This window comes from Dermacentor variabilis, chromosome 8, assembly GCF_050947875.1.
Source record: "Dermacentor variabilis isolate Ectoservices chromosome 8, ASM5094787v1, whole genome shotgun sequence".
NCBI classification, from domain to species: domain Eukaryota; kingdom Metazoa; phylum Arthropoda; class Arachnida; order Ixodida; family Ixodidae; genus Dermacentor; species Dermacentor variabilis.
This window is the reverse complement of record NC_134575.1, coordinates 67100030-67113039: the sequence shown is the minus strand read 5'-3', so window position 1 is coordinate 67113039 and position 13010 is coordinate 67100030. Positions and strand designations below refer to the sequence as shown.

General features: G+C 43.8%; 1 protein-coding gene across 1 annotated transcript in view; it reads right to left on the bottom strand.

Moving 5' to 3' along the window:
* LOC142590305 (uncharacterized) overlaps positions 1–12774 on the bottom strand; it is a 106480-nt gene extending 93706 nt beyond the window's left edge. The window contains exon 1 of the mRNA XM_075702323.1: positions 12605–12774. Within this exon, the coding sequence (XP_075558438.1) occupies positions 12605–12640 (36 nt within the window). The 5' untranslated portion in view covers positions 12641–12774. The remainder of the gene's footprint in view (positions 1–12604) is intronic.
* Positions 12775–13010: the final 236 nt, after the last annotated feature.

Here is a 13010-nt window from a genome sequence, read left to right as displayed (position 1 = left end):
AGACATAACCAGTAATATAGAACGACTTGAATAAACCATTGGAATAAACCCAGTGATAAACACCGGGGCCGCACATTTCAGCTTCGCTGGTTTACCGTCTGTACAGGGTGCATCGGCAGTAACTTTTTCTGTTTGTTAAGTATTGTAAGATGTTGTGCCAGTAAAATACGTTGGGCTAGTTGGTGCAATGTATTGGTACTGCATTTTTTGCTGGTTTTTTTTCTTAATGTTGTGACCTTCTTCCTTTTGTAACAACTTTTTTATTCCCCCTCGCATAATACACCAACCTTGCAGCCTGCGAGGTATATTAATAAATAAGTACATAAGCACGTCATTCATTCATCTGCATACACCTCGCACCATTCGTTGCTCAACAAACGTCACTGTGTTGATGTCTCGCAGCGTGCATCTACATTAACTGCCATTTGCGTTTCGGTATGGTTTGTGAACAGTGTAATGCATAAAGATTACATGACATTAAGGTTGTGACCTATGCGGTGCATAAGCAAACCTTGCAAAAGATGACATGTTCGATTGTTGAAATTAAGACAAATTGTATATATCGCAGTTACTTTAACAGCATTTAATTGACCACTTGACAAAAACTTCACTTCGCATAGATTCCAACACGCACACTGAATTTGCAGTTTTTTTTGCTTATTAATGTAGTCGTTACTGCACGGCCACATTGTAGTTTTGAAAACAAAGTTAAATAAATTTGTTTGTTGCAATATAACAGTATGTGTCGATCACTGCGACTGTAACCGCAGAACTTGATACAAACATGCAACACTATAGGATGGAGACAAATGCTCAGGAGAAATTTAAGAATATTTGCATCCTCATACTTATGAAAGAACGGTTTCATTCCATGGCTGTCAATGAGAGGGAGAGAGAAAACTTAATTGTGTTCGTGGAACAAAAACGCATTGATAAGCTCAGACATGTAGTCATTACTTAACACTTTCGAAATGAATTATAGCTTGCTAACGACATTGAAGCAGCCTTTCGACAGCAAGAAAAGGAATCAGTTTTTCCAGCTCTGAACATTGAATTGCAGGAATAAAAGCAGCAGCATAAAAGAAGCAAGCAGGCATAAAATTCTGCCAATGTAATCTGTTTAGGAACACCAAATTGGAATAAACATTGAGACTTGCATTTGTACTTTCTCTGGCTGAGCAATCTAGTTTGAAATGACTCCCATAAGCATGCCATAACAATGTTGATCTAATACAGGATAAATGCATGACTAGCTTAAGAAATCTGGATGATTGCTATAAATTACAGTGAAGAAACTATAATATCTAATAACATTAATAATACAATATTTATTTCCACAAAACAGGCTAACCGTGAGAGGTGTGCGAGGCTGAGCAGAAAGCTGAAAAATTCTACGGCAAGTGCGCCTGCCGTGGGCCTACGATCCTGCATTATGAATAGCGCGTATTTATATGGTCTTGTTAGAAGTTCCGAGTATACTACCAGCGCGAGACACGGGACAACAAAGTGGACGAGAAGCGTGTCTTTTAGAATGCTATGTTACAACGTACAAGTTTCTACAATAGTGACGCCAACTGTTTGAAACATTTGATGCGTCGGCTTTTGCGCGTTTAGAAATATTTAGAGAGAGCTCCCACATATATATTCGCAGCGCAAGCACGGTGATGGACGAACCAGGCTAGCGCTAAGGTTGAATTTCACAACACAATTTTCATTCCACGTCGTAATCACACAGATCGTTTGAGGCTTCGTTCAGGGGCACACGCGGGAGTTCGGGTTGGCGCTTCTTGTTGCGTTTGGCGTAAGAATATGGCTAGGAGCAGGCACCACATATGCGCAATGACGGGCAGTATACACGCATCATTTCTCCAGAAGCTGACGCCGAGCACGGGTAGCGCGAGGATCTTGTTGGGCTGACACGACAACTTCGTGGCAGCGGAATTCCGAATACTGCATATGCGGTGAGGGTAGCTATATGAACTTGTCGATAGGTCATCTTGTAGATTGTTGCAGCGCAGGCAGAACGAAACGGTCATAGAAGGTAGATAAGACAACACACAGCGCTGAATCAGAATAAAGAACCGCTGAACCACCTGCGAACAGCTGTTTACGTGCGCGATGTCGCACTGAACTACAGAAACCGCCGTCGCGCACTCCAAGACAAATGTTAACTAACGTTTTTAAATTAGTAAACGTACATATTTGCTTCTAATAAATTGAAGTCGATAATATTATAGTGTAAACGTATTATTCACTACAATAAATGAATTATGCAGCGTAAACCTCAAAACCTGGCAGTAAGCAACCCTGGGCGTCGCACCAGTCGCATTGTTGAAATTGCAATCGTGTGAAATGAGCCCTCTAAAAATCGCATTGCGACGCGTGAGACAGCACCGATTTTCGTCGTTGCAGTCGCAGAATGTGAAACAGCTTTTACGTGACCACAAGCGGAGCGTAAAGTTTAACCAGCACAAAACTCCATGTTATATACCACAAATGTAGTGCTGTACAACCAATTCTCGCAACGGAAGGATAGCACTACGTTGTAGCTTCGACGGGGCGGCCGGACGGAAGGGTTACGGCATGAGGCCTAAACGGCCGGGGCGCGCAGCGCCGCAAGAAAAGAGCCGGACTGCTCCAGTCGTGGACCAGACAAGGAATGAATCTATTTCTGAAGGCTGTTTCACATGCTGCGACTGCAACGACGAAAATCGGTGCTGTCGCACGCGTCGCAATGCGATTTTTAGAGGGCTCATTTCACATGATTGCGATTTCAACAATGCGACTGGTGCGACGCCCAGGGTTGCTTACTGCCAGGTTTCGTGGCACACGCTGCATAATTATTTTATTGTAGTGAATAAAACATTTACGCTATAATACTATTGACTTATCTTGATTATAAGCAAATAATATGTACGCTTACTAATTTAAAAAACGTTAGATAAAATTTGTCTTGGAGTGCGCGACGGCGGTTTCTGTAGTTCAGTACTACATCGCGCACGTAAACAGCTGTTCGCAGGTGGTTCAGCGATTCTTTATTCTATATTCAGCGCTGTGTGTTGTCGCATCTACCTTCTATGACTGTTTCGTTCTGCCTGCGCTACAACAATCTACAAGATGACCTATCGACAAGTTCATATAGCTACCCTCACCGCATATGCTGTATTCGGAATTCAGCTGCCACGAAGTTGTCGTGTCAACCCAACAAGATCCTCGCGCTACCCGTGCTCGGCGTTAGCTTCTGGAGAAATGATGCGTATATTGCCCGTCATTGCGCATATGTGGTGCCTGCTCCTAGCCATATTCTTACGCCAAACGCAACAAGAAGCACCAACCCGAACGCCCGCGTGTGCCCCTGAACGAAGCCTCAAACGATCTGTGTGATTACGACGTGGAATGAAAATTGTGTTGTGAAATTCAACCTTAGCGCTAGCCTGGTTCGTCCATCGCAGTGCTTGCGCTGCGAATATATATATCGGAGCCCTCTCTAAATATTTCTAAAGGCGCAAAAGCCGACGCATCAAATGTTTCGAGCAGTTACCATCACTTTTGTAGAAACCTGTACGTTGTAACATAGCATTCTAAAAGACACGCTTCTCGTCCACTTTGTTGTCCCGTGTCTCGCGCTGGTAGTATACTCGGAACTTTTAACAACACGACCATATCAATACGCGCTATTCATAATTCAGAATCGTAGGCCCACGGCAGGCGCACTTGCCGTTGAATTTTTCAGCTTTCTGCTCAGCCTCGCACGCCTCTCACGGTTAGCCTGTTTTGTGGAAATAAATATTATTATATTATTAATGTTATTAGATATTATAGTTTCTTCACTGTAATTCATAGCAATCATCCAGATTTCTTAAGCTAGTCATGCATTTAACCTGTATTAGATCAACATTGTTACGACATGCTTATGGGAGTCATTTCAAACTAGATTGCTCAGCCAGAGAAAGTACAAATGCAAGCCTCAATGTTTATTCCAATTTGGTATTCCTAAACAGGTTATGTCGGCAGAATTTTATGCCTGCTTGCATTTCCTTCAATTCAATGTTCAGAGCTGGAAAAACTGATTCCTTTTCTTGCTGTCGAATGGCTGCTTCAATGTCGATAGCAAGCTATAATTATTTATTTCGAAAGTGCTAAGCAATGAATATATATCTAAGCTTATCAATGAGTTTTCGTTCCACGAACAAAATGAATGAATGACGTGTTTATGTACTTATCTCTTTGTATACCTCGCAGGCTACAAGGTTGGAGTATTATGCAAAGGGGAATAAAAAAGTTGTTACAAAAATAAGAAGGGCACAACATTAAGAAAAAAACCAGCAAGAAAAGCAATACCAATACATTGCACCAACTAGCCCAATGTGTTTTACTGGAACAACATTATACAATACTTAACAAACAATAACAGAAAAAGTTACTGCCCATGCACCCTGTACAGATGGTAAACCAGCGAAGCTGAAATGTGCGGCCCCGGTGTTTATCACTGGGTTAATTCCAATGGTTTATTCAAGTCTTTCTATATTAGTGGTTATGTCTGAGTTTCGTAATGAGGTTATGTACATGTTTGGCTTGGGTTTATCCCATTGTTTATTTGGAATGCCACGCATTGCACTTTGCAAGATCACCATCATGGAAAGTGCAATGAGTGGTTCATTGTGTTAATCCAGCGAGTCCATTGAAGCCTTTCTGAATTATGTTACGCACTTGTGTTTTGTAATGCGCTAATCATAACGTTTATGACTCAGTTATGCACTGTATTTACGAAGTGGAACACTGGGGCTGCACATTTCATTTAATTAAATACAGGGACACATTTGGAACCTATTGGGAAGTCGGAGAGAGACTGTTGCACGCACGCTCTGCTGCTAGAGAGAAACGACGTCACTATCGGTTTAGCCAATGGCCCACCACACCTTTGCTGTGAGATAATGACATCATGATCTTGTCTTAACCCCATCTCCCTCTGTGTCCCTTCCCTGCAATAATACGCAAATAAATGTATGTTTGAAATGCATAAGCATTTCTATGTCTACCCAACAAGAAATGTCTCCGTCCATCATGCAAGACGAATGCAATGGCTCACACCCCCTTAAACAATGGCTCATACCCCTACACTAGGGTTTTTCGGATCGGACCATGAGTGTTTCGCCTAGGCATATACAGCTTCACTGTAAAAAGAATGAACACCTTTCTGCTAGAGACCAAGACAATCATGAGGTGTATTAACAAATGAAAGTTTATTCAACATGCCGAGTAAATGCTGGTCGACAAGCAATAAATCGAATTTACACAAAAAGCAGAAGCAAGGTCTGATGCGTGTCCATACAGATCCCAACAGGAAACGCATCCATCTCTGAAAGTGTAACAGCGGCCATGCTGACACAAGATTCTCCCAGTGTATTTGCATCTACAGCATCCATAATTTCTCTAGGCAGCCGATCTCCACAGAATGCTAGCTTCTTCCTCTACAATGCACTCTCCACATCTGAGCGTGCATTGTAGAGGAAGAAGCTAGCATTCTGTGCAGATCGGCTGCCTAGAGAAATTACGGAAGCTGTAGATCTAAAAATGCTGGGTTAATCTTGTCAGCACGGCCTCCATTAGAAATGGATGCATTTCTTGTCAGGAAACCCACATAAATTTTTGCTTCTCTTTTTTGTGTATGTTCAGTCCATTGCTTGTCAGGAAGCATTTACTCGGTGTGTACATTAACCTTTTGCTTGTTAGATCATCTCGGGTTTCCTTGTTTGTCCTATGTGTTCTCTGGTGCCATTTGCAGCCAGGCTATTTGTTTTTTTTAGACTGCAACAAGTCACTTTAGTGGCCCTCATGATACCTTATAAAATCTTTTATTTGGCCAATGTAGCAAGAATGTACAGTGTGAAGCAGTAAGAACAGGGTACGCTAACTTCTAATTAAAATGTTTATTGTGAAAATGCAGTGATCTATAAAGGTTACCACAAAGTAGTACAGCAATACAACCTGATAAAGACTAGTGCTTGATGAAACCAAACATAAAAGCAGGAAAGGGAGAAAATACATATATATATGTACAAGTCCAGGAAAAAAAAACATTGCGATCACCAAGTGTGCATGTGGCTACCTTCCAGGAAACTCATTTTTTTCCCAGTGGCATGGAACTGGAAGAATGCGCTTGTATAAGCAAGCTGTCAGTCTGTCTACTGGAATAACAACAGTGTTTCTTGAAAGGTGCTGGCATGCAGGATTGGCAATTGTAATGATTTTTTCCTGCACTTGGAATTTTTCTGTATTTTCTTTCTGTAGCATATTTATTTATGTTTGGCTGCATCAAGTACCAATTTTTATCTATCCTTCAAAAATGTCTTTCTTCTTCTGGGGAAAACCCGGGGAAGGCAGGAGATGGAAATTCAAGACGATGAGCAACATGAGAACAAGGTGAAAGTAGGAGCCAACGTTTCCACACGTGGACCTTGAAGGCAAGTCCACTTGTAGAAACGTTGGCTCCTGCTTTCACCTTGTTCTCGTTTTGCTCATCGTCCTTTTTTTTTCTGGTAACTTATATAACTCGCCACATTTGTACAAATGAACCTGAGTTGAAAGTTAGTCCTCATCCATATCTAGTGTCATCCTGTTGATACTGCTTCATGCTATGCACTCTTGCAACATTTGTGCGTGTGCGTGTGTGCACACGCATGGATTTGGATGTGAGAACGGGCCCTTGGGCAGAGGTATCATTCTTCTCCTGTGCAGCCTTATGAATTCATTAACTATAGTGCAACAGAAATGCGATGGACAGGAACGAAGTGAACACACAGAGTGCTTCGATATTGTCTGTTGTCTATCTGTTGCACTTTAGTTAATAATGAATACACACAAACTCATCTAGTTTTCAGTTATGTCAGGCTTATAATAAGCCCGCTTGTGTCCTGGTATATCTGCATGGCTATGTATCCTGTAATTTAATTTCTGGCCATGTGCTTGCAAGTCGCGTGTCAATCTCCTGATTTTCCTGACAATCTTGTGTGATGTGCAGGCCCAGAAAATTTCTGGTGAATCCATGCAGGGTGTTGTGCAGGGAGTAATCTGCACTACAAGTGCTGCTTTGATTGCTTTCAGTTCAGCTTTTCTAGGTGTAGGATGACCTGGAATGGTACTCACTTATATGAGGTTTAGTTTTATGTAGTGTCATACTACTGTTACACTGCTATTGCCAGATCAGTGTACTATATATGCCTTATGTTTGCTTGCATCTTCATGATTAGCAACCTCCTCTGTGTGTTTGGCAGTTGCGTATAGTCTCCAGGCCTAATTGTTTGCCCCCGTGTTCCACGGTATGGGCCTGTTGTGTTTCAAGTTCAGGTACTCCCGAGGTTGTGTTTTGAAGGGAGGGGTAGTCGTCTTTGCATCTCATGTGCTAGCTGGCATAGTATCTTGGGACGAGGTTCTGAGCTCTTGAGACAAAGAATTTGCGCTGCAGGCTGCAACTCTACTCTGTCTAGGTGCTTGTTCCTTAGCTCTTTCTCATAGAGGTCTTCAAGCATGGTACAGTTGGAAAGACCTGTTATTACTACCCGATGCCTGTATTCGATGAGTTGTCTTTTTTGTGTGCTGCTGGTAATTCATACCGTACCATACCTTGGACACAAGCACAGCATCTGCGATTTTCTATAGTATCCACTCGTCCACCCCCATTATTTCGAGATTATTCTTTTCACCAGGTATGGAAGTTGTGTCCAGGCATTGCTTAATTGTTTCACCCACGTGCTGGCTCTGCCGTCATGGGCTTACACTAGCTGAGGATTTGTGGATGTTGACTTGCGGGCATATTTGCCCAGCTATGTGGATCACAATGTGCAATCTGGGGTAGTCCTTGATTCTAGTCTTTCTTTTTTTTCCGACGTCGATATGAGCTGACTTATCAGAAAGCGAGAGGCCAGACTAGCCAAGAAAGTCTGCAGTGTTGTCGAGGGCTTGTTGCATCATTCTTGATTTCTGTATAAGATAGCTTTCCCATAGACTGTAATACACCATAGGCTGTAGTGTTTCTTGTATTACGCCCATGTTGTTGGTGTGTGTGGGCCAAATGTACCTCCAACTCTCACCTGGAATTTTCTGTCTTTCAGAAAGTTACTGTTTAAGTGCTCTACCAGAATTGTTTTTGCTCATCGTTCCTCTTATTAGAGCAGCATGAGGTACTGCTGTTAAAAGCCTCTTCACTCTCTTCATTCTTTCATAAGTGGTATTACACAATGTCCTGCAATAAAGTTTCTGCTGCTTATGGCCCACTCATATCTGCCAGAAGGGACAACTCTTGAAAAAGGTTTTCTTTGTGCCATGTGTGCGACGTGTGAGCATTCATGCCTTGACATTTATACATCTGTAGAACCAGCTTGCTGACAGAGTACTTCCTATACCTGATCATGCTTATTTGTGCAGTGCTGTTGAACAATACATATTGATGCAATGAATATTTGCACACTCGAATTATCAAGAAAGATGTTTGTTTTACAATTCTGCCCTTTGCTTTCTATTGGTGTTAGATTTTGCACAAGCATGCCCCCCCTATGCAACAGTATTTTGAAGTTAAGGATTCAATAAAAGGTGATGAACTAAATCTAAGTGCAAGAGCTTTTCTTCTCACCTATGACTCCCATTGAAATGAGACTTCCATGGATGGCAAATCAATCCCTCGCCTTGTGTTAGCAGCAGAATTCTATAGCCACAGTGGGGCAGGTGAACAAATTGAACAATATTTCTGCCTATAATATTTTTTCTTGCCTGTATGTAAGTGAAGTTTGGAATAAGTTTGTCATTGCAAGAAAGCCCAGTTTGTGGTCTTTTATTGAATAAACCAAATATTGTGTATAGTTGAAATGCAGAAATTTGATCTAAAATCCTCAGGTGATATATGTTCTTGCAAGTAGCATGGTATTTCATTACTTATAAAGATAGTAATCGCAGTGGATATCGTTATATGGGTTTACAGACTAACATATGTGATCACAAACTTATTAGAAACTTACTAGAAACATGTAAGGCATGAATGTTTCTGCACACTTGATCAGCTGTGAACGTGCAAGAACTGCTAGTACTGGCTGACTTCACTGCACAGTTTTGATTTACTTTTCTTCAGCGTGTCGTTTTATACTGTTTTATCCCCACAAGAACAGGCCGTTTGTCTGCTTTTCGCATTGTTGCACGAGTTCTACATAATTGTGCAGGAGGGTACGTTGTCACTGTGCCACTATAGCAAGCAATTTACTTAATCTACTAGCTGTACAGTTAATTACCTTGCAGAGCAAGTGTTCATACAGATGCAGTAAGGATGCAAAGTCCGCAACATAGTCAATGTTTATTGGTTTCTGTGCAAGAAAAAAAAATTCTCCAGAGAAGAGGTGCAACTTAACGTGCATGTAATATTTTATTCAAGCCACGGATTTAATGCTATCGTAGCAAATTTATTACGATAGCCTACACTTTTGCTCTATCAAATTTCATAAGAGGCAAGATAAGCTTTCAAGATGCATCGGGAAATTCGTGCTTGAAAACCGACGAGAAAATGCAACTGAACGGTACCGCGTTCAGCACAACGTTGAAACTTCGGGTACTTTGCTGTCTTGTCATTTGCCCTTGCCGAGGTTGAAATTCAAGCTGCTCCGTAAGCGCGATTTTTACATGCTACTCAACAAAAGAAAATTGTGAAGACCTCGTCGTCTGCTGGGGATCGAACAACTCCTAGCACTGACAACTCGCAAAGGCGTACGAAGCAAACGTGAAAATGCGCTTCATTTGCTGTGTAGCATGTCAACAAACGCATAGCAATCGGAGAATGCAATCTGCGGTACAAGTTTTTTATTCTCCCTTCGCGTACGTACCGAATTCGACGATCGACGTCTCCGCGCATTGCACTTGTCGTACGAGACGCCATTTTCCAAAACAAACCGGCGGAATAGCTCCGTTGACAGCTCTCCGCGCAATTTCGACGGAAAATCGCAGCGATCGGTGCGACTGTGCGACCAACCGGTTGGTCGCAGCCGAAAATCGGGGGGTCGGCACTGCGACTGCGATTTTCATCGCAAACGACGGAAATCGCACTTCCGGTGCGACGAAAATCGCATGTGAAACAGGCTTGAGGAGGCAACTTATAGGAGGCACTTACAGCGTTTGGCGCTGAGTGGCGCCTGTAAAGACGCAAAACCGAAACCAGAAGTTACGGATACCACATCACCTCTCCCTTGAAAGGAAAAAAAAATGATCTACTTGCTCTCCTCGCAACAAAAGTAAGTCACGAGTCAAAGAACACATGTTAGTACTGTAACACACGATTAGTGATAAGTCTTTACACAATAGAAAATGATCTCTCGCTTCCCCATTAAAAAAACGCACATGAACACTGAATATGAGTTATTACATTCCTGATCTGCAGTTCCAGTACCCGTCTTGGGAGGACGACGAGATTCAGCCTTGCACACACAGATAACACACAGAAAATTCACAAAGTACATAAGTATACAGTAACAACCATATGTGTGCCCCCTGGGACAGCACTGATGGGTGGCTCATTCGCCGAGCCTGACTCGAGACAGTCTCTGCGGCTGTCGTGGATTGGCATTGTGCGTAAAAGCACTTTACACTCCATAGTACCCCCCCCCCTTAAGAATGCTAACGAAAAACTTTTTCTTCTTTTTGGCATAAAAGACAAATTAGTATGGCGGCTACTACCGTAGTGAAAATGCATACATGTTTATGCTGCAAGAAACGTAACATACAAGAAATGTATGGTATCCCTTCTGCGGGGATGCTAAGAAATGAAGAAAAGTGTTCCTACAACTAGGATGCACTAATAAATCTGCAGTATAGCAGTAAGTACAGCGAGCGTATAGCACCGTTTATGCTGCCAGAAATCCCCCCTCGTTTGAAGGATACTGCTTATGTCTTATTCAGCTAACATGAAAGGAAATACTTTTGGCGTTAAGAGCCGAATTCGCACGGGAGGGTTGAAACCTCTAGACAGTAACCTAAGGCAACAAGCTACTTGGAAACAATCCTTAAATCGTTCCGGAGTTTGTCTATGGCGTGTAGACCTACGGAGGACTGGTTCAAGTTGTAGAGGAGGAACAGCAGAAGTGTTACTCGTACTGGGGCTAGGTGTGTCAGAGACATGAGTGCCTTCAGGGGCAGTGTCTTGGGGAGGAGTGTCGCACGGCCGTTTAGGAGACTGTTCTGCACGGGGTGAACCCGGAGGTGGTGGTGGCGAGACAGGTGGTTGCAAAGGGGTTGCAGCAGGAAAAAGTACCAGTAGGAATAAAGACAGTAGCACCAGCGAGTCGATGCAACAGTTCGTCAGCTCTCGGTAGTGGAAAGGCGTCAATGATAGCCTTGTTGGGGTCTCGAAGATCGACGCAAAGTCGAATGGAATTGTCCTTTCGATCGACGACGAGCGGAGAAATCCACTCGGACGCAGTGACTCGTTCGATGACATCAGCTGATTCCAGGCGTTGCAGCTCGGCGGAGACTTGCTACCGGAGAACAAGAGGTAGAGGACGCAGTTTCGCTGAGACTGGTTGCACTGAAGGTCTGAGACGAACGTCGTGGACGAAGCCCTTGACAAGTCCCAATTGCACTGAGAAGAGATGGGCGAACTCTGTTGGAGCGTTGTGCGGAAGAGACGGAGGCTGAACGCTTGGGTCAGCTGGAAGTCCTGATACTTGACATGTGAGCGAAGACCCTTGAATATCAATGCCCAAAGCTTGAATGGCATCTAAGCCCAGAAGAGAAGTTCCTTGGTTCGTGACGTGAAATGTCACTACTGCAGCGTTGTTGCGATACTTGACGAGCGCGGAGAAACGTCCTGAATGCAGAATTTCTTGCTGCGCATAATTCTTGAGTCGAAGACTCGAAGGAGATAAAGGAAAAACCTTGAAATGTTCTTCGTATAGGGAGCTGTTCATCAACGACACTGTAGCTCCTGTTTCCACGAGCAACTTGAGTGTAGTATTCGCAATGAGGACTTCGACGCGAATTGTTGCCGGACGGAAATTCGGTGCTTGAATTGTAAGCACAAACGGGACTGTAGAGGCTGATTCTGTATCAGTGGAAACGGAAACAAGCTGCGTTCGAGCAGGAGGCTGTCGCTGCGTTCGGTTCGTCGACCGGCAAACCGAAGCGTAATGTCCCACTTTTCCGCACGCACGGCAGGTAACGTCCTTTGCCGGACAGGCTGGATCGGATGCGATGTGGCGAGGTGAACCACATCGGTAACAATGGGGTGCGAGTTCTCCAGTGGCTTCGCAGAGTTCGGGCCAGACGTCACGTTGGCCCGCCGCTCGATGCGACTGCCCGCCACGCCGTTGATCGCCATCTTGAAAGCGCCGGGTCGAGGGAGAAGGGGGGCGGGGACCGCCATCTTGCGAGCCCGGTCGAGGAATGAGATGGCTGGCGACGCCGTCTTGGCGTTGCGTCGAGACGCGCTGAAATCAGAAGTTACGGATACAACATACTAGGAATGAAAACTAGAAAAGAGGCGCGCGGAATACACGCACAAGAGCTGAAATAATTCCCGCGCTTCCGTTCACCGCGTCGCAATGGACGAACAAGGGAAATTCGAAACACTCACCATTGATTTCACTAAGACGTAAGCGAGCGCGGCCATCTTCGAGGCAACAAGCCCATAAGAAGCGAGCGGCACGCAGGAATATTCCAAAGACGTCACAGCGAAGTGTTGTAGCTTCGACGGGGCGGCCCGAGGAAAGGTTGCCGGGGTGCGCAGCGCCAACCGGTCTGCTCGAGACGGGGACGAGACAAGGAATGAATTATTGGAAACAGGAAACACGTCACTCTATACTTTTAACATCGACGAATTGGGGCCGCGAGCATCGAGAAAAAGAAGAATGTGAAATGAGATTAACAGAAATTGGTTTATTTTTTTATTCTTTCTTGAAGAAATTAAAAATATCTGCGTATAAATTAAATTAAACTTTGCGGCTTACTTCCGTTGCCTAGCGGCAGGCGAACCGGCGAAT